Source organism: Pagrus major, chromosome 18, assembly GCF_040436345.1.
Source record: "Pagrus major chromosome 18, Pma_NU_1.0".
NCBI classification, from domain to species: Eukaryota; Metazoa; Chordata; class Actinopteri; order Spariformes; family Sparidae; genus Pagrus; species Pagrus major.
This window is the reverse complement of record NC_133232.1, coordinates 4,472,501-4,497,908: the sequence shown is the minus strand read 5'-3', so window position 1 is coordinate 4,497,908 and position 25,408 is coordinate 4,472,501. Positions and strand designations below refer to the sequence as shown.

At 44.3% G+C, this 25,408-nt stretch overlaps 3 protein-coding genes across 4 annotated transcripts in view; 2 read left to right on the top strand and 1 right to left on the bottom strand.

Annotated features, from left to right (window-relative positions):
- Positions 1–11,179: 11,179 nt before the first annotated feature.
- selenot2 (selenoprotein T, 2) lies at positions 11,180–16,379 on the bottom strand. The gene is made up of 6 exons (XM_073487639.1): positions 16,138–16,379; positions 15,687–15,797; positions 13,651–13,777; positions 12,513–12,600; positions 12,252–12,383; positions 11,180–11,606 (listed from the first exon to the last, which is right to left on the bottom strand). The coding sequence occupies exons 1-5, from the start codon at positions 16,350–16,352 to the stop codon at positions 12,262–12,264; spliced, it is 663 nt and encodes a 220-aa protein (XP_073343740.1). The 5' UTR covers positions 16,353–16,379; the 3' UTR covers positions 11,180–11,606; positions 12,252–12,261.
- A 1,193-nt stretch (positions 16,380–17,572) lies between these two features.
- On the top strand, positions 17,573–24,016 carry cox18 (cytochrome c oxidase assembly factor COX18). 2 transcript variants are annotated; one of them, XM_073487108.1, is made up of 8 exons: positions 17,629–17,718; positions 18,910–19,147; positions 19,184–19,512; positions 21,771–21,871; positions 22,516–22,670; positions 22,747–22,862; positions 22,939–23,046; positions 23,575–24,016. In XM_073487108.1, the coding sequence occupies exons 2-8, from the start codon at positions 18,919–18,921 to the stop codon at positions 23,734–23,736; spliced, it is 1,200 nt and encodes a 399-aa protein (XP_073343209.1). In that variant the 5' UTR covers positions 17,629–17,718; positions 18,910–18,918; the 3' UTR covers positions 23,737–24,016. The 2 variants fall into 2 exon arrangements, with proteins under 2 accessions (XP_073343208.1, XP_073343209.1); XM_073487107.1 differs by having other exon boundaries at positions 17,573–17,718; positions 18,910–19,512.
- Positions 24,017–24,329: 313 nt separating this feature from the next.
- Positions 24,330–25,408, top strand: part of igfbp7 (insulin-like growth factor binding protein 7) — a 4,690-nt gene continuing 3,611 nt past the window's right edge. Inside the window, exon 1 of the mRNA XM_073487109.1 lies at positions 24,330–24,829. Coding sequence (XP_073343210.1) covers positions 24,382–24,829 — 448 coding nt within the window. The 5' untranslated portion in view covers positions 24,330–24,381. The remainder of the gene's footprint in view (positions 24,830–25,408) is intronic.

Sequence of the window (25,408 nt, the reverse complement as noted above, 5' to 3'; positions counted from 1 at the left end):
CGTCAAAGTGAGTCAGAGAGCTGGGGTCACACAGGTAACCTGGGGGATGACATCATAATGGTGTGAGTGTGAGTGAGTTAGTTTGTGTGTGAGTGAGTGAGTGAGCAGGTGAGAATGGAAATGAGGAGGATCAAGGTGAGAAAAGCCACAGGCCCTGATGGTATCAGCTCCAGAGTACTAAAGCACTGTGCAGACCAGCTCTGTGAGGTGGTCACACACATCTTCAACCTGAGCCTTACTCTGGAGAGAGTCCCTGTCCTGTGGAAGACTTCCTGTGTGGTGCCAGTTCCAAAGTCTGTGCACCTCAAGGAGCCTGGCCACTTCTGCCCTGTCGCCTTAACTTCTCACCTGATGAAGACCACGGAGAGGATTATTCTCAGGCACATCCGTCCCCAGGTGAGCACGACACTGGACCCCCTTCAGTTTGCTTACCGTCCCGGAATTGGGGTGGATGACGCAGTCATCTACCTACTGCACAGAACACTTTCAACCCTGGAGTACACTGGACGCACTGTGAAGGTCATGTTTTTTGACTTCTCCAGTGCTTTCAACACAATACAGCCGGCACTTCTGAGGGGGAAACTGGAAAGGGCGGGAGTTGACCAACACCTGGCTGCATGGACCATAGACTTTCTCACCAACAGACCACAGTATGTGAGACTCAAGGACTGTGTCTCAGACATGGTTCTATGCAGTACGGGGGCTCCTCAGGGTACGGTGCTCTCTCCCTTCCTTTTCACCCTCTACACATCGGACTTCACGCACAACACCGTGAACTGTCACCTCCAAAAGTTCTCCGATGATACAGCCATTGTTGGATGTGTGTCTGAGGGGAACGAACAGGAATATAGGGGGGTCATCATTGACTTTGTTAACTGGTGTGAATGCAACCACCTGCATATAAACACCAGTAAAACAAAGGAGATGGTGATCGACTTCCAGAGGAAGACACCACATATCACACCAGTGAACATCCAGGGTTCGGACATAGAGATGGTGGCAAAATACAAATATCTGGGTGTTCACCTTAACAATAAACTGGACTGGACTGACAACACGGATGCCCTGTACAAGAAGGGCCAAAGTCGCCTCCATCTGCTGAGGAGACTGAGGTCCTTTGGGGTGCAGAGGACATTACTACGAACATTTTATGACACTGTGGTGGCATCAGCGCTCCTTTATGCAGTGGTCTGCTGGGGAGGTAGCAGCACGGACAGGAACAGGAAGAGACTGAACAAACTGGTCAGGAGGGCCAGCTCTGTCCTGGACTGTCCACTAGAGTCAATAGAGGTGGTGGATGAGAGGAGGATGTCAGCCAAGCTGACGTCAATCATGGACAACACCTCTCAGCCCCTGCACCAGACTGTGGAAGCCTTGAGCAGCTATTTCAGCAGCAGACTCTGACACTCACTGTGTAAGAAGGAGCGCTACCGCAGATCATTCATCCCCACAGCCATCAGACTGTTCAACTCAAGCACTACATGAACAATCACTTTCCACCCACTTGTTTGCTTTTGTAAATATCTTGTGTTTTTCTACTTATTTTCTATTTTCTATTTAATATTTCTATGCATATTTTTCTGATTCTACTTGTACTGTTGCACCTCGAGCTGTTGTTCTCCATTGTGGGATAAATAAAGACAATCTTAATCTTAATCTGAGTGTGTGAGTGTGAGAGTGTGTGTATGAGTGCGTGTGTGAGAGTGTGTGAGTGTGTGTGTGAGTGTGTGTGTGAGCAGAAAGAGAGAGAGAGCAGAAACACCCTGGGTGTGTTAAACTCTCTGGTGTCGGATTACAAACACAAAGAGGCTGTGAAGCTCCGCCCACCTCCTGTCTACCTGCACAGGTGGACTGTCAGTGTCAGTGTCACCGAGGAAACAGCAGCGATGAATAAAATCAAGAAGTGGCTCAACAAACCCAAGGAGGTAAAAACTTTTTTTTCACTTTTTCACCTTTTTTTCCACCTCATTCAACTGATTTTGTCCTGTTATTGATCAGTTAAAACTAATAATCTGAATCATGTTGAGCTAATGATAATAATAATAATGATAATAACAATAATGATAATAATAATAATGATAATAATAACAACAATAATAATGATAATAATCTGTAGACAGAAAGAACTGAGACAGATGTTTGTTTAGTTTGACATAAACTAAATAAACTGTTTCATTAAATGAATGAAAATAATATTTATAATATTACAGATTACAGATTCAAAACACCGCAGCTGTTTTGATTTAAAACATTTTTATTGTATTTGTGCTTGTTTTTTTTATTATTATTTTCTCCATGTTTGTTTTTATGCACCAAAATATCCGACAGAGTCTTTGAGAACCTTCGTGGTGATAAACCTGATTCTGACGGAAACGTGACTGAGGTCTAGTTTGTGGTCTCACATCACATGGACTCTTCTGGACTTTGTGGTCTCACGTGGACTGAGTTCTTACAGTGTCAGGTTTAAGTTGCCCGAGGACTCTTGAGCTACATGAGCTGAGGAGGGACACAAAGCGTCTTCACTGTAACTTCAGACTTTCTAGTTCAGTAAACAGAATAATGGAGTCACGTGTCGAACACGTCTGCACATTTACTGTATGTTACTACGATTCTGAGGTACTTGTATTTCCCTGTGATTCTGTGTACTTCTACTGCAGTACATTTATCAGACAGCTGCAGTTACTTCAGATTTAGATGAATATAAATATTTAAAAACGGAAACTGTAATTAGCTGTGTCCACTTTATTAGGGACACCTGTCTGACTGCTGCAGGTGTGTCGGCTCGGCCTATAGGAGCTCTGCTGGACTGTGAGGTCATCAGAGGTCACGTTCATGTTGGTGGAAGCAGCTCAGGTGTGAATCTCGAGGCGCCTCACAATTCGATTATGATTCAGAGGGCTGCGATGTGATGATAAAACGATTATCGATGCATCATGATGCATCTTTTTTTTCTATACAGGATTTCTTTTTTTCTTACTGTGTGACTACTAAAGCAAAGTCTTTGTAATGATCCATACTGATTTAACTTCCAATATCTTTTAATAATAAAATAAATGTGGAGATGTGGCAAGTCAACTGAATGTAACCTACATTTGCCAGAAAATATCCCAAAGAACCGACAGGAAAAGAAAAGTGTGCCTGTAGCAGCATACATGTAGTAAATGAATACAGCTTCAGCATATTCTGAATCACTGACATAAAAAAAGAATCGACTTCTAACCAACATCCTCCTGTTATGTGCAATGAGCAAACAACTAACAACATAAAAAGTTTATTAAATAAATAATAAAGAGTCAAGACTTCTCACTTGACCAAAAAACAAACTGAACATTTTGCTGTATACCACAATCACAAACAGCTTACATACAAAAAAGACCTCAGGCACTTAAACATCTGCAGAAAGGAAAGTCAAAATGTTGTCACATTTTCTAAATGGCTGCACTGATACACTCTGTGAAGGACAGTAAACCTACTTAAGACTCGAGGTTTACCTGCCACATCGAAATCATACCAGTGCATTCTGTAATAGCTCAGCTAAAGAAACAAACAACAGCCGTGACAACATCTGTCAAAGAAACAAACAACAGCTATGACAACATCTGTCAAAGAAACAAACAGCTGTGACAACATCTGTCAAAGAAACAAACAACAGCTATGACAACATCTGTCAAAGAAACAAACAGCTGTGACAACATCTGTCAAAGAAACAAACAACAGCCATGACAACATCTGTCAAAGAAACAAACAACAGCCGTGACAACATCTGTCAAAGAAACAAACAGCTATGACAACATCTGTCAAAGAAACAACCAACTGTCGGTAGTGTTGACTTCACAGGTGGATGTTAAACCCATTTATTCATGATAACGTGTTACGATCACTGGATGATCAATCATTTAGTGATACTTTATTAATCAGCTTGAAGAATTTAATAGTAAAATGTCTTTTTAATATTTCTGATAATCTGACCGGTTTGAGCTGTTTTTAGGAATAAAATCTTTTTCAACTACTCTAACTCTAACTCTTTAAGGTTTAAACTGAGCAGATGAACATTTTTGAATACGTTAATTGTTCCCTTAATATCCCATCAAAATTATTTAAAGGTGACTTCATTGAGATAAAAACTTGAAGGATTCAATGTTGCAACAGACATGTTGTCCACAAACTTTTGGCCATATGGGACAGTGAGAAACAGCTCTACCTGCTGGTCACAAAATGTAATCACATTAAAAATCAGAGGCAGAGAGGGACGTGACAGTCAGCTATAATAAATAGAAATATAGGCTGTCTGCAGTCACTCATGACTCACTACAGAGTGAATGTATAGTGAGGTTTATTAAACCCTGTATCCCACAATGCATTGTGAAAAGTAGAATACAACTGATGGTCACTAACCAAGCATTATATGGTAAATGCATTTCTATAGTGTTTTTCCAGTCTACTGACCGCTCAAAGCGCTTTACAACACTTGACACATTCACCCATTCATGGCAGAGGCTGGCATGCAAGGTGCCAACTGCTCATCAGGAGGAATTTGCGGTTCAGTATCTTGCTCAAGGACGCGTCGGCATGCAGCTGGGGGAGCTGGGATTCGAGCCTGCGACCTTCACATTGCTAGACGACCCGCTCTACCTCCTGAGCTACAGCCGCCCCATAAATGAACCATCATGTGTTCCACTAGATGGAAAATAATGAGCCGGACGCTGTTCAGACATATTTTTCATGTAACAGATGAGCTCACTGTGTCGTCCACTGCAGAGAACTACCTGCTGTGTGTACTCAGTAGTACTGATGGTAGTAGTGTCAGTATTGTCAGTAGTACTGATGGTAGTAGTGTCAGTATTGTCAGTAGTACTGATGGTAGTAGTGTCAGCTGTACTGTCAGTAGTACTTTCACTAGTACTGTCAGTAGTACTGTCAGTAGTTCTTTCAATAATACTGTCAGTAGTAGTGTCAGCAGTACTTTCAGTAGTACTTTCAGAAGTACTGTCAGTAGTAACTTCAGAAGTACTGATGGAAGTAGTTTCAGTAGTACTGATGGTAGCAGTGTCAGTAGTACTGATGGTAGTAGTGTCAGTATTGTCAGTAGTACTTTCAGTAGTACCTTCAGAAGTACTGTCAGTAGTACTGATGGTAGTAGTGTCAGTAGTAGTGTCAGTATTGTCAGTAGTACTGATGGTAGTAGTGTCAGTATTGTCAGTAGTACTGTCAGTAGTACCTTCAGAAGTATTGTCAGTAGTACTGATGTTAGTAGCGTCAGTAGTACTGATGTTAGTAGTATCAGTAGTACTGATGGTAGTAGTGTCAGTAGTAGTGTCAGTATTGTCAGTAGTACTGATGGTAGTAGTGTCAGTAGTACTGATGGTAGTAGTGTCAGTATTGTCAGTAGTACCTTCAGAAGTATTGTCAGTAGTACTGATGTTAGTAGCGTCAGTAGTACTGATGTTAGTAGTATCAGTAGTACTGATGGTAGTAGTGTCAGTAGTGTTAGTAGTACTGATGGTAGTAGTGTCAGTAGTACTGATGGCAGTAGTGTCAGTAGTGTCAGTAGTACTGATGGTAGTAGTGTCAGTAGTACTGATGGCAGTAGTGTCAGTAGTACTGATGGTAGTAGTGTCAGTAGTAGTGTCAGTAGTACTGATGGCAGTAGTGTCAGTAGTGTCAGTAGTACTGATGGTAGTAGTGTCAGTAGTACTGATGGCAGTAGTGTCAGTAGTGTCAGTAGTACTGATGGTAGTAGTGTCAGTAGTACTGATGGTAGTAGTGTCAGTAGTAGTGTCAGTAGTACTGATGGTAGTAGTGTCAGTAGTACTGATGGTAGTAGTGTCAGTAGTAGTGTCAGTAGTACTGATGGCAGTAGTGTCAGTAGTACTGATGGCAGTAGTGTCAGTATTGTCAGTTGTACCTTTCTGTCTTACTGAAACAGGAAGTAGAAAACCAGATTCAACCTTGGACCACGGAGAAGGGACTTAAAGCCTGCCACGATGTCACCATCGTCACCGAGACGCTGAGCTCCTCCCTCCAGAGGCTGGGCGCTCTGTCATTGGACCACAGGTGATGATGTCAACAAACCGTTAACAGTAACAGAAAACTATTCACTGAATCAGGTCCGGTTGAGTCTGTTGGTTCCAAATGTTATTTGATTTTGAGTATGTGAGAAATGTCCAGACGTGCAGATTAACGAGAATGTTTTCAGTATACGGCGTAGCGTCATGTTTTCTAACTATTCCCGCCCTACCATGCTGTGATTGACTGGTACGCCTTGCCTTGTTGCATCCTGTGATTGGATGCTAGCTGTGTGTGTGAGTGTAGATAAACAGTTGGGGGACAATGGTGGATGGATGGAGTCAGTTCTGATTTATTTCAGACTTAGTTGACTTTTTATTCTTAGGGCTTTTTTATTATTATTTTCAGTTTTAAGTCGAAGTTTGGAACCAAAACTACTTGATGATATTTTTAGAAGGTTTGGATCAAAACAGACTTTTCTTTACAACATTAACAACATGTTAGAAAGTCTTTCTGTCGAGGTAAAGCGTGAATGGACCCGTCTCTGCTTCTACTGACCAATCAAAGCCTCACACTTGTCACATTCACAACACATTACAGGAAGTAATGGGTGGAGCGTGTTGCTCAGATCAGTGACGGAGACGTTAATGAGATTTATTTATTGATTCTGTTTTTATTGCTACTATAAATCAGTTTGTAAATCTGTTTTAAAAGGTGCTACACAAAAACAAATACAGATTATTATTATTTTAGAACTGGTCATACTGGTGCTGAGCTCATGTCTCTATATCAGAGATCTGGACGGAGGTTTGATCAGTCGGACCAGGAGAGACGGTCTGATCCAGACGTGATCCTGATCACTAGACTGAGCATCCCCCCTACAGGCACATAAACCTTCTCCAGGTCCACAAAGGGTGTTTGTTTGTTTGTTTGTTTGTTGTCCAGAAGGGAGACGTCTCGGATGTTTAACGTCGACCAGAACACCTCAGAACAAGTCCTCACACCTCTGCTCCACTTCCTGTCTGCAGGTCACTGCTACAGGTGGAACAGGCGACAGGTGACTCGACGCAGATGGAGCTGACAGGCACCGGAAGCTGTGACATCATCAGCCTCAGGTCCGCAGTGGGCGGAGCTTCAGACACATCAGCATCCTATCTTGAACTTCCTGTCCGATCCTCTCTGAAGACGAGAGATAACTGCTCCCTCCCCTCCTCTCCTTACCCAGGGGGAAGGAGGAGGCTCCCCTGCTCTCTGCCCTGCTCCCCTCTGCTGGGGGGAAGACACTGGAGGTCCTCCCCAATCCCCCCCTCTCCTCCCCCGGGTATGTCCCGGCTCTTGGTTGAAGCAGCTCTGCAGAGAAGCAAAAACATCCGACCCTCTCCGCCATGTTCCCTACAGGTGAGACAGGAGGGACAGGAGGGACAGGAGGAGCAGGAGGAGCAGGTGAGGAGCAGCTTGGGGGAGACAGAAGAGGACAGTGAGGAGGAGGAACAGAGTGATGAAGACAAAGTGAGCACTGTGAAGATTGTTGGGATCAGACTGTCAGACACCGTCATCTTCAGACCGCTGACCTCCTCCAGTGTCTGCGGGAGGGAGGAGGAGCAGCAGGAGGAGGAGGAGGAGGAGGAGGAGGAGGAGGAGGAGGAGGAGGAGGAGGAGGAGGAGGAGGAGGAGGAGGAGGAGGAGGAGCAGGAGCAGGAGCAGGAGCAGGAGCAGCAGGAGGAGGTCTTCAGGTACTGCCTGCTGACTCCCTGCGTCTGTTTCAGGTATGAAAACTTTATTCAGGTGATTTTCCTGTAAATAATCGAAAGAATCTCTGATGAAATGTCGTCAGTTGATCAGCTGTAATATTGAAATTGACTGTCGCTCTTTAATATCAACACTGACTCTGATGAACTTGTGTGTTGGACTTGAAGTTTTTTAGCTCTGAAACAGCAGAAACATTCACCTCCTCATGATCAGCTGATGTTCTTCAGACTGAAACAAACGATTTACAACCAAAAATCTAATCTGAAGGTTCTTTCGAGGTTCCTTCAAGGTTCCTGTGGAGTTCCTGACCTCCAGCAGCTGTGGAGCTGTTTCCATATGAGCAGAGTTTTCATTTCTTTGTCTCGTGTACAAGGATACACACAGTTGTGATAAACATTTTGACCGATGGAGTCACAGTATTTCAGTGATCAGCAGGGGGCGATAACAAGCCAAGATAACCTGCAGTGTGCTAACAAAGACAGAGAAGAAGAAGACTGCAAACTATCAAACAGAAACAAAGGTGGATCTAAAAATCAGTTCTGTAATTATTTTATGATGAAGAAGTCACATCATCATGTTTGTTAGACATCGAGGAGACACGGTGATTAAACTCCACAGGAACCTTTAATAATGATGATGAAAGAAAAATGTTGAATGACTTTAAAAGTTCTATAAAATCCTTTCGTCCTCCCATCAGGTGTCCCAGCGCTCCTCCGTATGAAGCTCAAGTTTTCTCAGCAGGAGACGTTCAAACTGTCTCTTCATTCAGCTCTGAAGATCAAAAACACAACAGGAGTTTAACTCAGCTGTCTCACAGAACAGACATCATGAGATCAGACACCATGAGGACAAACGAGCAGAGGACAGAGGGGGGGAGTGAGCAGAGTTTATACAGAGACAGAGCTCCATGGAGTGGTGAAAGTCCCCGTCTCTACCCCAGTTTGACTCTGTGGAGGGCAGACAGTCAGGTGAGACAACTCGTCTCTGAACGTTTCCGTCTTTGAGACTCAGACTTTACGCTGTAAAGTGTCTCCCATGTGACCTGAACAGGTACGTCTGAACAAACTGATTTCTTTCTTTCTCAGACTGAACTGAACAGGAAACAGGAAGAGGAAGTGAACTCCTCCGACTCCCCACTCGGACCTGACACCATCCAGTCCTGTTTCCATGGCAACAACACTGATGTTCACCTGCAGCAGCTCTGTGAGGTGATCTCAGGTATTCCAACACACACAGGAAGCTACCTGTCTCCACCTGTCTCACCTGTCTTCATCCGTCATCTCCTGTCCTCACTTGTCTCCATCTGTCCTCACCTGTCGCCACTTGTCCACTCCTGTCCTCCCCTGTCTCCATTTGTCATCACCTGTCCTCACTTGTCTCCATCTGTCCTCACCTGTCTTCATCTGTCATCACCTGTCCTCACCTGTCTCCATCCGTCATCACCTGTCTCCATCTGTCCTCACTTATCTCCATCTGTCCTCACCTGTCTCCACTTGTCCACACCTGTCCTTACTTATCTCCAACTGTCCTCACCTGTCTCCACTTGTCCATACCTGTCCTCACCTGTCTCCACTTGTCCACACCTTTCCTCACTTATCTCCATCTGTCCTCACCTGTCTCCACTTGTCCATACCTGTCCTCACTTGTCCACTCCTGTCCTCATCTGTCTCCATCTGTCCTCACCTGTCTCCACTTGTCATCACCTGTCTCCATCTGTCCTCACTTATCTCCATCTGTCCTCACCTGTCTCCACTTGTCCACTCCTGTCCTTATCTGTCTCCATCTGTCATCACCTGTCCTCACTCGTCTCCACCTGTCAGGTGTATCAGGTGAGCTGCAGACTCTCTGCCCCGCAGATCTGAGCTTCACCCTGAAGATGTTTGAGTCGACCACCTGCAGTAAGAGAACAGGTGGGAATCTTACAATTATTAGACATTTCTTCCTTTATATATAACTGATCAATGATATCTTCACTCACCCAAGTCTGTTCTGAGTCCAGGTGTTCAGGTGAGATGCAGGTGAGTTGAGTCCAGCTGTAACCTGTCATGTCATTTGTGTTTTAGCAGCTCCTGACAACTCCTGCAGCTTCTGTTCAGCCAAACTCAGCATCCAGAACAAGAAACACCTCTGCAGAAACTGTGATCAGGTAAATACTGACCAGGTGAACCCTCACCTGTGACCAGGTAAATACTGACCAGGTGAACCCTCACCTGTGACCAGGTAAATACTGTACACCTGTTCTGTGTGTTTCAGGCGTTCTGTGGTCGCTGTTTGTGTCACTTCGTCTCTTTACTTCGGAATCATCAGTTCAGTCAAGCTGCTGCAGTCTGAACCTGCAGGTCACCTGTCTCATCCAGGTGTTCACCTGTCTCATCCAGGTGTTCACCTGTCTCATCCAGGTGTTCACCTGTCTCATCCAGGTGTTCACCTGTCTCATCCAGGTGTTCACCTGTCTCATCCAGGTGTTCACCTTCATCAGGTCATGAATAACTCTGTACTGTTTGAAATGATAATGAAAACTTGAAGTTAAAGTAATTAAATGTTTAATTATTAAGATCCACCACATGAACTCTACTCTGCTGCCTCATTACTCTTAAAATAAGAACAAACGATCCTTTAAATGTCTCAGCGATCAGGACCGAAGAAGAAATTTCACCTCTGATCTCTGAAGATTTATAGATCGTTTCTACGTTTCTATCAAAAGTTGTTCATGATGTAAAAGTCTTTTTCTCCTGAAGGCTGTGTTTCACAGCAGAGCTGAGAAAAGTCATGAAATGGATGAATAAAGATCTGCAGGTCTGATGGATCACCTCCACAGTTAAACGTTTCTATTTTCTTTGTCAGTCTGTCGTTTTTTTCCCGCTAAATAATAAAGATGAGCCTCCAGCTGAAGGATCTTCTCAGGCCTTTAAGTCTCCTGGTGCTTCTGCTTCTCTGTCCAACAATAACTGCTCACAAATGAAGAAATTAATTAATTAATATCATAGAATCAAAGTTGTGAGGCTGGACAGATTCTGTTTGGATTAACTGACACTTAACTCCCATCATTTGATCCAATCCTCATCTGTCTGTTTGATCACTGTCAAAGTCTGATCAAAGCAGCAACACAGTCCTGATCAGTTTGTCCAATAAGAACGATTGTCCAACATGACTTTGTTTCTTATTTCAGGTTATTGATGAAGAGAAACAAACAGAGACCAGTACGACTCAATTAAAACCGGTACAACTCAATTAAAACCGGTACGACTCAATTAAAACCGGTACAACTCAATTAGAACCGGTATGACTCAATCAGAACTGGTAGGGCTCTGTATAAACCAGTAAACCATACTAATGATCTAATTCAGGATCAGTTTAACAAACTGATCATTTTGATCAGTTACCAAATTAAAACAGGCCATTTCCTGTTTACGCAATAAAAGCCTTGTGATGTTTCAATGAGTTTTATTTTTTATTTCAGACATTTTACACTCAACAAAGTTGACATTCTTTAAAAAATAACAGATTTAATTCATTAATTCTGTTTCCTCTCTGGCACTTCCTGTCCAGATGGAGGCTAATTAGCATGAAGCTAACAGTTGTACCGTGGTTTTATTATGAAACTCAAACTAAATAAATAAAATCAACCTGAACCAACAGAAACCAGTAGATTCCAGTAGTCAGCCTGGAGTCCAGCTGACCGGTGCATGATGGGTACTGTAGTGCTGAGCTGTGACCCGACGCAGAGGGAGCGCTCCTTTCGTGGCGAGGGACGTCCGGCTGGGTCTCGCAGAGTCTGCTTTAAGACCAAACCTTCATAAACGCCAGCGGCGGAACATCCCACTGAGCCAGGACACCTGAACACAGCACGGCTGAGGAGAGAGAGACACACAGGTGAGAGTGAGGGAGGGACAGGTGAAGCCCCTGACACACCGGGCTGTCAATCCAATCAGAGAGCGTCTGTGTCACTGCCACTAGTCGGTCCTTGTTGGCAGCTTTTTGGCAAATTGAGTGTATTGAATCGGCTCAACTGTGAGAGAAAGCACTCTGATTGGTTGTTCAGCTCAGCGAGAGAACAGACAGAAAGTCAAAGCCTGTCGCTGTTATTCATGACCATTCATTATCTTCTGATGATGAAACTGACTTCTGCCACCTGCTAGTCTGGAGGTTCACACATATCATACCAGCTGGTTGGTCGCCAGCTGTGGTGTGTTCAAGTACAGCTTTACTGCTGAGACACAGGAGACCTTCATCTCTGTTGCTTCTTTAATGTTCGTTTGGTGACAGCGTGCGGGCGAGTCTACCTGACGGCCGAGTCTAACTGACGAGTGAGTCTACCTGACGGGCGAGTCTAACTGACGAGTGAGTCTACCTGACGGGTGAAGCATCATTGTTGAATATAAAGACTGATACAGTTAACCCAGCTGCTTTGTTTACCTGTGTGTGGGCGTGCACGTATGTGTGTGCTTGTGTTTACCTGTGTGTGGGCGTGCGCGTATGTGTGTGCTTGTGTTTACCTGTGTGTCTCTATGACGAGGTGAAGCTCATTGGATCCACCTGGTTTATCTTCAGTTGGTTGTCGAGGATCTGAAAGATCTCCTGGATGTTCGGGACGTAGCCCGACTGAAGCTTCGACCACAGCGGGACGTCTGAGAGATACAAAATACACTGTTACGCCAGGAAGTACCTCCTCCGCCTCCTTCTCTCCTCTACTTCGTCCAGTCCTCATCCAATCAGAGCTCAAAGTGATGTTGTGTTTTGGACTAATCAGAACTCACCGTTCAGAGTGACCTCGAAGGCTCCTGTAGACAGGAAGTGAGTCTCCATCATGTTACAGAGGAAGAAGGCCATCAGACAGGAGAAGATCTGACAACACAGACGATCAATCCATCAATACATCCATCCATCCATCCATCAATACATCAATCAATCTATCCATCAATACATCCATCCATCCATCCATCAATCCAACAATCAATCTATCTATCAATACATCCATCCATCCATCAATCCAACAATCAATCTATCCATCAATACATCCATCCATCAATCAATCCAACAATCAATCTATCATCAAGACATCCATCCATCAATCCATCCATCAATCCAACAATCAATCTATCTATCAATACATCCATCCATCCACCAATCCAACAATCAATCTATCCATCAATACATCCATCCATCAATCCAACAATCAATCAATCTATCTATCAATACATCCATCCATCCACCAATCCAACAATCAATCTATCCATCAATACATCCATCCATCAATCCAACAATCAATCTATCCATCAATTAAAACTTGAAGGCGAAGAAAGCCAAGCACTCTGTGACATCACAAGAAGCTTTGTGGACACTGTCAGGTCATGCTGGATAACATGAGTCAGCAGGTTTACCACTAACTTGTGGAGTCCATGCAGCTTGAGTGCATGAAGGGAGATATTCTGACTTTCGGGAACATTTTTCAGAAGAGAATTAGACTGAAAACAAACAACAACTGTACTGTTACTGTACTGTTACTGTACCGTTACTGTACTGTTACTGTATTGTTTCTGTATTGTTACTGTACTGGTACTGTATCGTTATTGTACTGTTACTATACTGTAGTGTTACTGTACCGTAACTGTACTGTTAGTGTACTCTTACTGTACTGTTACTAGATTGTTTCTGTACTGTTACCGGACTGTTACTGTATTGTAACAAGTATTTTGACATGGTCTCAGATTTTTGGACCCTGCTGTTACTTTTGATCAATAAATGTCAGTAATGGTTTTAAAGAGTAGACTTTTATTTTGTTCAATAATCTTTTGTCCTCATTGTACAGACGCCTCCTCACCAAGCACTGTGACACACAAACCTCTCAGCAGGTGGAGCAGCTTCACCTGTCTCCTCCTCAGGTAAACATGTTACCTTGTTGTCCTGACTCCAGGTCCAGGCTCGGGGAGTGTCCAGGCCGAGGAGGATGAAGGGATTCTGACCGCTGACGATGAGGAGGATGGAGAGGAGCTTCAGGTAGGAGACCAGGTTACCAACACACCTGAGGAGAGACACGAGCTGTTACGGCAGGTGTGCTGGTTTCACTTCATCAGTGATGTTTTGATATTGTGAGTTCCTGGGAGCCACCGGTGTCATCTGAGTCAGTCACCAATAACATTTGTGATTTCTGACATATTGTAGTTTTAAACTTTATTTGATGTTTTTTGATTGTTATGTTATAATCACGGATATGTTGACATTTATCTGAAAACTAAAGAAATATAAACAAATAAAATACCAAATGTGGAAACAGAACAATGACACATCTACTGATGAGTCAGTCAGAGCACGGGAACAAGATGAAACATGGAAGCTTTCAAAGGGATCACGTCTACATGAGGAATATATATATATATATATATATATATATATATATATATATATATATATATATATACATACATACATACATACATACATACATACATATATATATATATATATATATATATATATATACACACATATATATATATAAAGAGGGAACCACAGATATGCTTTTAGATCAGCTGCTGGATGACTTAATAAAATCCAACCAACCATCCATGTGATGGTGTTTAACAGATGAGAGAAGCTGAATGTGTGAGCTGCTGTGAGAGACGCAAAATGTCCGCTGGGATTTCTGAACTATGAGCAGGACTTTAATCTGTGCTGTGAGTCTGAGGCTGCAGGTAAAACAGAAGTTCAGTGTGATGAACTGAAAACAAAAAAAAGACAAATAGTTTAATATTTTTTTTTTGAAAAGTCAAATCTGACTGATAAAATCCTAAATGAGGTCGTCCTGCAGCCTCGTCACATCCTGCTGATACTCGTGTTTCTCTCTTTGGTTTCGACACGTCGAGTCTCCTGATCAGTAAATCATCATCTGTCATCATCGTCACCAGAGGATACAGAACAGATCACAGCTCATCATTCTTGACAGTGACTCAGTTATTTTATCCACCAATACCAAGTTTGTATCTTTGATTGTTGAAGTGTGATTGGTCCTGTAGCAGCAGCAGGTATCACCTATGACTGAGATACACACAGTGTGCAGATGATCATAAGCAGATTTATTCTGTCTTGACGCCAAGTTTCCTTTAATAATTATACCCGTAAAGATTTGTTGTTCAGTGTTTCATTATCAGGGATAAAATATGGTCGACCCCTGGACACATGGAAGGTGAGGTCACTGCGTCCTTCTGGAATGTAAAGGGTTCACCTGTTGTTACCTGCTCATGGTGTTCGGATGTACACAGGTGTTACATGACTGTCCTTTTGCTTTTTTGATCAGACGAACACTAATTATGACCTGAAGGTGTTTTCATATCTCACCTGTAACCTGACGACAGTCCCACAAAATGATGGAGGACAATTTGTTGACAATACACAAAAAACAAAAGCGCCTGTTTGTCAATATTTCAGATTTAAACCTGATGAAGGGTTAGGGTTAACGTGGGATGAGGAGTTGGTTACTTCACTGTGAAGGTTCAGGTGTGAAGCCTGCTGCTTCTTCTTCTTCTCTTTCTCTGACAGCTGCTTCCTGTTCCTCCACAGGCTGAATAAACTGATCTGTTGTCAATAAATGGAGGAAATGACGTTGTTTCGCTCTGGAGACGCATTTTTAAATTTTTAACGCATTTTTTCTGAATGGGAGTAGGAAGAGCTAAATTAAGCCGACTTCAAAATAAAAGTCAACATGTGTTTCACCAGTTAATGCTTTTAATGTGAAGGTGGAGATGTAGGAAATGTTCCTTTTGTATTAACACACCCTAACCTAACCGGCTCTACAGATGAGCTCACCTGCATAAGGGGATCGTGATGTCAGAGCTCACCTGTGTAAGGGGGTCGTGATGTCAGAGCTCACCTGTGTAAGGGGGTCGTGATGTCAGAGCTCACCTGTGTAAGGGGGTTGTGATGTCAGAGCTCACCTGTTGAAGGGGGTCGGGGGGTAGTTTTCCCCCTCGATGCGGATGTCCGGGTACAGCTGGCTGATGGCTCGAGAGTACTCCTGGAACACTTTACTGTAACCTCAGGAGATGCTGGAACATACAGAGAGGACACACCTGTCAGGTAACATCTAGAGCAATCATTGATGGTGACGTCACTAACTATGGTGCTGAGATGCATCAGAGGTAACAGACGGTTATTAAACGTCTCAGATGTTAAATGATGAGTATGCTGCACTGATAACAGATCAATACTTCTGATCAGTTCTGGCTCGAGGACTCTGTTTCCACATTAAAATACTTCCTGATGTAAAACTGTGTTTATGTGACGTCAGACACCTGCTTCTTAAATGACCAATAAACACACAGGCGTTGTTTGTCTGTGCTAACTGTTAGCCTGTTAGCACAGTTAGCAGTTCACCGTCGTGCTCACCAGTACTGGAACTTAAGCACAGGCCCGGTGTACACGGAGGACTTGGCGGGTTTTCCGGCGTCTGTGTCCGGCAGAGTGTCCGGAGAGAGGTCGGGGCTGTCGGCCGGCTGGTGACCGCGCTGCGGGCTCGATCTGCCGAGATAAATGTCCCGGACCGTCAGAGCCGTGAAGAGCAGCAGAGCCGCCAGGAGGCCCGCCTGGCTGTACTCCGCCATGTCTGCTGTCTGACAGGGAGGACTGGAACCGATCTGCCCGGAAACACGATTTCCCACTACACCACTTCCGGGTAGACGCTTCATAATAAAAGAGCGGTCTGTGGAGGTTTTGTCTAAATAAATACATTGACTCAAGTTCAGTCTCTGAATACTTTTTTTATGTACTTATACTGCACTTGAGTTTTTGATGCTTTAAATTCCCACTTCAGTTCAGTTCAGCGTGAAATATTGAATTTTCCTTCACGACATTTGTCTGTTAGCTTTATTTAGTTTTATTACAAGGTGGATTTATTGTCATTGGACACAAATATTTAGAATGAAATCAAATAAAACAACAACAGAAATGTACAAACGCATTATATATGCAGAGAAGTTACAAAATGAGATTGAACAATGAAGACTTTTATATTTTTATATATTCAGATTATTTAAACTAAACATATGAGTTTATATAATATGATACATTTTAATAGATTAAACCGCACACAGTGCGTTGAGTTTTTTAAATGACTTCCAGCCACAGGATTAAAAGGCTTCTTACACATTTATGCTTCACTCAAAATAATCCAATAATATATGTTAATATAACTCAGTGTGCTTTGTAATGAGTGTATTTGTTGCTTTGATACTTTAATTTAATTCAAGTACCTGAATATTTCTTTCACTTTTAAATTTGTTCCGTTTGTGTTGTCTTCACATCCTGATCACACCAGATGGTCACCACAGAGGACTCCAACTTTGGTGTATAACATACAACAAATACAACTTCTGATTCAGGGATTCAGACTCTTTATTTGCCACGTTCTCAACAATCACGTTAGAACACTTGTTGGCAGTGAAGTTCTTGTTTTTATCCTCCAACACGCTCAATAAGAAAATCACACGCAAACATGAGGAAAGATAATCTTAATATTAAGACAGGTATAAACACATTTGATGAAAAGGATTTTTACGTTTAGTATCATTTAAACTGAATAGCGATACAGAATATTCTTTTATTGTGAAGGTACGGTCGTGTATTTCCGGTAAATCTTCGTCTGTCAGCTGATTATTTTCTCTGAAACTTGAACGAGGTTTTTATTTTCTCTAATTATTTATTATTATCAGTATTATTATCAGTATTATTATTATTATTATTGTTTTAGTGACAAGTTTTCTTTTCTCTACGGCATCTCTGACGTCACATTTGCCCGACACGCGGTGGTAAACAGTGCAACGTCATATCTGTGGGATGCAGTGCTGCCCGTGGATGGAAGAATGAAGGTGAAAGAATAAAGGGGAACATCTGAGTTCTGATCATTTGTTCTGATACTGTTGGCACAGCAGAGACCCGGGTACACGTCACCTGACGGCTGACGTCACACAGGTACGTTCAGGTTTTGTTCTCAGCTGTGGACTCATGATTCAGTCCGGAGACACCCGGCGGCGTCTCGTCCTCAGGTTCACCCAGTGTCGGCGGCAGGAGGACGGTCCGCTGCCTCCGGAACCTCCAAGAACCTCCAAGAACCTCCGCTGCTCTGATCAATAAATGACATGTTTTCTTGTTTGTTGTTTATTTTTCATGAATATATTTAATGAACAGAAACATTAACACGTGAACAGAATATTAACATCAACACGTCACGTGTGAGATAAACAGTCGACAAACATCAACAACACTTTAGTTGAACTGATTGATTCTGTATCAGCACTTTTTACACCCTGACAGGTGAGTCGTAAAGAAAGAAGGTGCACAGGTGTGTTTGGAACGTCACAGAAGCCCCTTTTAGTTAGAAAATGCGCCACATTTGCAGCCAGGTAACGGCTGCAATCTGCCGCCTTGTCTATGTGAAACGGAGGTGTAATATTCCAGCTGTGATGGTTAGCATCTCCCGGATCTCAGCGGCTTTCCAGTTGCTCATCTTGACGTCCGTGGATGAAGTGATGAACTGACTGCTGTGATCAGCTGTTTCCTGCTTTTAAACTCCCGGCTGTGGGTCGCACAACAGTGCAGGTCATCGACACCTCCGCCCATGTCACGCAATTGCCGGGACAAAGATGACTTGGATTTACATAGCAATGGAGGTGGCAAAAAGTGTACCCTCCTAGGAGTAATATTGGCGGACCAAAACAGACCCCAGTATGCCGCGCTCTGTCTAAATTCGCGGACCTAGCTGCAAAAAGGACAGCCAAATTGGCGGGTTGCTGTCCAGTATAAAAATGCTTAGTGAAGCCTGTTGGTCTGATCACCACACAATACACATGTTGAAGTGTTGTTGGTCTTTGCTGGTCTGTGCTGGTCTTTGTTGGTCTTTGCTGGTTTTTGCTGGTCTGTGCTGGTCTTTGCTGGTCTGTGTTGGTCTGCGTTGGTCTGTGCTGGTCTTTGCTGGTCTGTGTTGGTCTGCGTTGGTCTGTGCTGGTTTTTGCTGGTCTGTGCTGGTCTTATTTGGTCTTTGCTGGTTTTTGCTGGTCTGTGTTGGTCTGTGTTGGTCTGTGCTGGTCCAGTCTTGTCTTTAGTTTCTGATCAGTTTCAGGATCATGAACTGGTCTCTAACCTCGTTGTCTCCTCATGTTTCAGAGGGTCACCATGTTGACTGTGGGGTCATCGCTGAGGTTTGGCGTCCTGCAGCTTCCTGTACAAAGAATCTGTCCTGCTGTGTTCAACAGGAAGTCACCTTTACCTGGTCACACCTGCTCTGCACCTCCGTCTGCTGGACTGTCTGCTGTCTGCTGTCACATGTTACCTGTCAGGACGCTGTCAGATTGTTCGACCAGGTCAGGTCTGAGGACACCATCAGGTGTCAGGACACCGTCAGGTCCATGGACATCATCAGGTGTCAGGACACCGTCAGGTGTCAGGACACCGTCAGGTCCATGGACATCATCAGGTGTCAGGACACCGTCAGGTCCGTGGACACCATCAGGTCCGTGGACATCATCAGGTCCGTGGACATCATCAGGTGTGAGGAGGCTCTCAGGTGGTGGTGGTAGTGCAGGACAGGCCGGATGGTACAGCAGCCTGTCGGACTCGGCTCCGGTTCACCTGTGTGAGCACTTCCTGGTGAGCGTTCAACAGGTGAGCGGGCTGCCGTGGTGGCTGAGCATCGTCATGTCGACGCTCTGCGTCCGGACGCTCATCACGCTGCCGCTCGCCACCTACCAGATGGTCATCATCGCTAAGGTGAGACATGAGAGGGAGGAAAGGGTTAACCAGACACAAAACTTTACCTGGTCTGATGATCAATTAACTGATTGATTAGTCGAGAGATGAAAGCTGCTCTTCCAGGTACTTTCCCTTGCATCTTGTCCCCGCCCCTTTTTGTGCCCCTCTAATTTGATTGGCGGTTAATAAAAAGTCTTTACCAGTTTAATATTTTAGAATAAGTCAGTGAGCTGACGGACCAATGACATCACTGACATCACTGATATCACTGAACGTCAGCTGATGGAAACCTTCATTAAAAACAAACGGGTTGATGTGATGAAGGTTCATCAGTGTTACACAGTGATTCACATCATTCTAATAAAGATGTCTTTTGAAAACAACGGGCTGTGACCAGCAGGGGGCGTACTGCACTACACTATATTAATCCTGATGGAGATGATGAGTAAACCCTGTGAACATAATTTAAGATGAAATCTTCTTTAGTCTTATTCATAATTTGAATATGCTGAATGACACAAAACATTCAAACTTAATTTTAAATGTTTTAATTAACTTTATTTTATTTGCACAAATCAGAAGGAGAGTAAACACTGTTCAGAGCAGGAGGCAGAAAACACAAAGAGCTCATTCAACATTAAGACAATACAACCAATAGTAAACACATAATTAACCTCTGGAAATTAATATGAATACATTGAAACATGGTGGACTAATAATGACAAAATATCAAGAGTAACAACAACAACAACAACAGTCTGAAACTAAAAACAGAACGTGACTGGGATGTTTGTGTGATACAAATAAATGATGAACACAACAGAACAAGACTTTAAAACAGCAGCTTGATGATTTGTTTTAAATCAAATCTAAAGTTGACGTCTTCATGAGGAGGATGAAGAGGAAGATGACGAGTTGAGTGAGAATGGACCTGTGAATTTAAAGTAAGAATATCTCCTCAGAGGACGATTTTCTTCTATAATATTCAAAGATTTCACATCGACAGTGAAAGAAACACGAGCATCCTAAATCGATGGATTGAAGTTTGAATGTGAAAGAACAAAGTCGTGTCGTCTGCAAACATCAAGTTTTAGACAAACCATAAATAAAGAACAGAAATATTAAAGGAGCCTTTTAACACAAACAAACTATTCTGTTGGACAGATTATTGTTTTAAACATTTGTATGTTGAATCATAAAAAACTGCAAACACGAGGAGCAAATATAAATGAATTATTATTTATTGATCACAACACATCTCTGGTGAACCTCTGTGTTTTCTAACACTCACTAGTTCACCACGTGGATTCATCCGCCGCTGAAAATAGTCTGCAGCAAAGTGACTGTTCCCTCCTGTGTGATAGAAACTTCAGTGAGCAGCTGGTTGGAGATTACACAAAGCTCAAACTGTAGATTTACATCTTTAACAGGAACCAATGAATACCTCCTCATCCTCCTCATCCTCCTCCTCTCTTCTACCTCCTCATCCTCCTCATCCTCCTCTCTTCTACCTCCTCATCCTCCTCATCCTCCTCCTCTCTTCTACCTCCTCATCCTCCTCATCCTCCTCCTCTCTTCTACCTCCTCATCCTCCTCATCCTCCTCCTCTCTTCTACCTCCTCATCCTCCTCATCCTCCTCTCTTCTACCTCCTCCTCCTCCTCTTCCTCCTCTCTTCTACCTCCTCATCCTCCTCATCCTCCTCCTCTCTTCTACCTCCTCATCCTCCTCATCCTCCTCCTCTCTTCTACCTCCTCATCCTCCTCATCCTCCTCTCTTCTACCTCCTCATCCTCCTCATCCTCCTCCTCTCTTCTACCTCCTCATCCTCCTCATCCTCCTCCTCTCTTCTACCTCCTCATCCTCCTCATCCTCCTCCTCTCTTCTACCTCCTCATCCTCCTCATCCTCCTCTCTTCTACCTCCTCCTCCTCCTCTTCCTCCTCTCTTCTACCTCCTCATCCTCCTCATCCTCCTCCTCTCTTCTACCTCCTCATCCTCCTCATCCTCCTCCTCTCTTCTACCTCCTCATCCTCCTCATCCTCCTCTCTTCTACCTCCTCATCCTCCTCATCCTCCTCCTCTCTTCTACCTCCTCATCCTCCTCATCCTCCTCCTCTCTTCTACCTCCTCATCCTCCTCATCCTCCTCTCTTCTACCTCCTCATCCTCCTCTTCCTCCTCTCTTCTACCTCCTCATCCTCCTCCCCATATAAAGTTACAGTTTACAGTAGCCTCTTGTCCATCCTGGTAACCATAGTAACGTGCAGGTGCTGTGCAGGTGGAGGCGCTGCAGGTGGAGATCAACCAGCTGGTGAAGAGGCTTCGATACGAAGTGTCTGTCCGAGCGACAGAGAGAGGCTGGACGGACACACAGAGCCGGTAGGGAGTGTGTGTGTGTGTGTGTCAGTGTGTGTCTGTGTATGTGTGTGTGTGTGTTAGTGTGTGTGTGTTAGTGTGTATCTGTGTGTGTGTGTGTGTTAGTGTGTGTGTGTTAGTGTGTATCTGTGTGTGTGTGTGTTAGTGTGTGTGTGTTAGTGTGTATCTGTGTGTTAGTGTGTATCTGTGTGTGTGTGTGTTAGTGTGTGTGTGTGTGTATGTGTGTGAGTGTGTGTGTGTGTTAGTATGTGTCTCTGTGTGTGTCTTATTGTGTATCTGTGTGTGTGTGTTAGTGTGTGTGTGTGTGTGTGTGTCAGTGTGTGTCTGTGTGTTAGTGTGTGTGTGTGTGTGTGTGTCAGTGTGTGTCTGTGTGTTAGTGTGTGTGTGTGTGTGTTAGTGTGTATGTGTGTGAGTGTGTGTGTGTTAGTATGTGTCTGTGTGTGTGTCTTATTGTGTATCTGTGTGTGTGTGTTAGTGTGTATCTGTGTGTGTGTGTTAGTATGTGTGTGTGAGTGAGTGTGTGTGTGTTAGTGTGTGTGTTAAAGTTTGAGTGGGCTGACTCTGGTTCTGAAGAGTTCAGCTCTCAGAACCAGCTTGCAGGTGGGGAACAACAGGAACGTGATGTTCTGTCTGTTGGTTCTGTTCAGGTTTCAATTCCAGAAGAATCTGCGTCGGATCGTCTCTCAGCTCTATGTCAGAGACAACTGTCACCCCTTCAAAGCGTCTCTGCTCGTCTGGATTCAGCTGCCGCTGTGGATCAGCCTCTCTCTGGCCCTCAGAAACCTGAGTCTAGACCAGTCCGGTAAGCTTACACTGAGTCTGGATCAGTCCGGGACCAGTCCTGGACCAGGACTAACGGTAAAGTCTGTTTTCTGCAGCACTGCAGTCCAATCTGGAAGCAGGGGGCGTTCTGTGGTTCCCTGACCTCACCTTACCGGACTCCACCTGGATCCTACCTGTCTGTCTGGGACTCACCAACCTGCTCATCGTAGAGGTCAGTCTGTTCAGCAGGTGTGTGCTGACCCGACTTGATGATGTCATCCAGGTGACGCTCTTCTCTTCTTCTTCAGGTGTTTTCTCTGCAGAGAACCAACCCGTCTCGTGTACAGAGGTTTGTGACGAACTCCATCAGAGCGTTCTCCGTGTTGATGGTTCCCATCGCTGCTTCGGTCCCGTCTGTGAGTCCAAGTCCATCATTGATCGGATCACATCAGAGCAGCTGATTAGTTCAGTCTGGAGGTTCCTGAGCGACTTCAGGTTCAGGTTCAGGTTCAGGTTCAGACTCGTGCAGGTTTCATGTTCAGATCTGTTGACTTGATGAATCGTTGAGTTCTTCACATTCCTGTCGCTCATCAGATTAAAGACACATTCAGACACGTTCCATCGGTCCGACATCAGAGCTGCAGCTCAGAGTCTCACAGCAGAACAACGATCATCCCCTGACCCGTCTGACGAGCTGAAAATACAAAGCAATGTTTAGTCACCTGATCATTTTCTGTCTGTCAACTAATCGATCTGTTGATTAATCGATTGACCCGACTGATCCTCAGGTTCCTCCAGGACTGACTGTTGCTCTCTTTTTTAAATGTATTGATACAAGTTGTTTCCATGACTTCACGTGTTCATGCTGCTGGTCTTTAAACAGTCCAATCACCAGAACCTGCAGCAGTTCTGGATCTCTAACCCCAGTTTGTCTCTTCCCCCAGTCTATGGCTCTGTACTGGTTTTCCTCCAGTCTGGTGGGATTCAGTCACAACCTCCTCCTTCGTTCTCCTGCCCTCCACAAAATCCTCAAACTGAAAACTCAGAGATCAGAGTCTCCGTACAGAGACCTGCTGTCAGCGCTCGTCTCCAAGTACTGCAAGTAGTACACACAGTACTGAACAGGACATGTTCCAGGAAGCATCTTGTGTTCAGCTGATGATGATGTTAATCAGGAGAAATGTTGTATTGATCCGGTGATTGATCTGTGATTGATCTGTGATTGATCTGTGATTGATCTGTTCATCAGTAATGACTAAAACGTGTTTGTGTATGTACATTCAGTTTTCTACATTAAACTGATCCATCAGTGAATTCCTGTTTCATTGTGTGAGAACTGAACTGTGAACAATAACAGGAAGAATAAATGTGACCTCTGACTCTGAAGCATTTCCTGTTTATTAGTTTCCCACCGACCAGCCGACGCTCACAAACTGTAAAACGTTCCCACAACGTTTCTGAAATGTTTGAAGGTTCATTTCAAGAGTCAAAATGGGTCACTGTGAAAAGTGCTACATTATAATGTGATAACACAATATAAAACATTATAATACAGTAGTGATAAAACAAATCCTCATCCAGAAGTCTGACATGTTCTAGTGTTGACCCGCCTACACTGACGGCAGCTCTGGGATCAGGTCTCGGTCTCGGAGGTGGAGTCAGCAGCTTTAAACACTCTCAGTCTGCAGATCAGATCTCAGTTTGTTTAGACTGGGACACAGTTCAGATCAGCTGGTCTCCATCAGACCATCATGAAGTCCTCCACAGTCTTTCTGGTTCTGGTTCCGGTTCTGTCGGTCCTCTCGGTCCTCCCGGTGTTATCGGCCCGGGTCCCAGCAGGTCTGGGCTGTGGACCCTGTGACCCAGCTCAGTGTGCTCCTCTCCCGGGGGAGGGCTGCCCTGCCGGCTCTCTGCTGGATTCCTGCGGCTGCTGCTCGGTGTGCGCGGCTGCGGAGGGAGAGCTGTGTGGTGGGCGCCGTGCCGCAGCTCGCCGCTGTGGCTCCGGACTGGAGTGCGTCAAAAGGGATGAGGACAAGAAGAACAAGCTGGGAGTCTGCGCCTGTAAGAGCAACTATGAAGTCTGCGGAACCGATGGGGTGACGTACCGGAGCGGCTGTGCACTGAAGAGCGCCAGTCTGACAGCCGAGTCTGAGGGCAGAGACCCCATCAGCATCCAGAACAAGGGCCGCTGTGCCACAGGTGAGTCTGACGTACAGGTGAGTCTGAGATGATGATGATTATTAATATTCTGTTGTCTTCAGTCTGAACTGTCACATCTCTTAAACACAGAGAACTGAGTCTGTGTTTAGATGGAGCTATGGCAACATTTTCCCGGGGACAGACTTCCATTCCGAAACATCCCCACTCTGAAACACCGCTGTTCCGACTTTCAACTTCAAATTACTTCCCAATAGGGTTAGGGTTAGGGTCAGGGTTTGCCCAATAGCCTTTTCGGAATAGCGGGGTCTTTAGAAACAATGGGAAACCACGCCATTACGAAGAATGGAAGTCTATTTTTGGAACAACGGGGTTTCGGAAAGGCGGGGTGTAACCCATTTTCCCTCTGTTTCCAGTCTTTGTGCTAAGATAGGCTAACATTTCCCCTCTTTCCAGTCTTTGTGCTAAGCTAGGCTAACATTTTCCCTGTTTCCAGTCTTTGTGCTAAGCTAGGCTAGCATTTCCCCTCTGTTTCCAGTCTTTGTGCTAAGCTAGGCTAACATTTCCCCCCATTTCCAGTCTTTGTGCTAAGCTAGGCTAACACCCCCCGTTTCCAGTCTT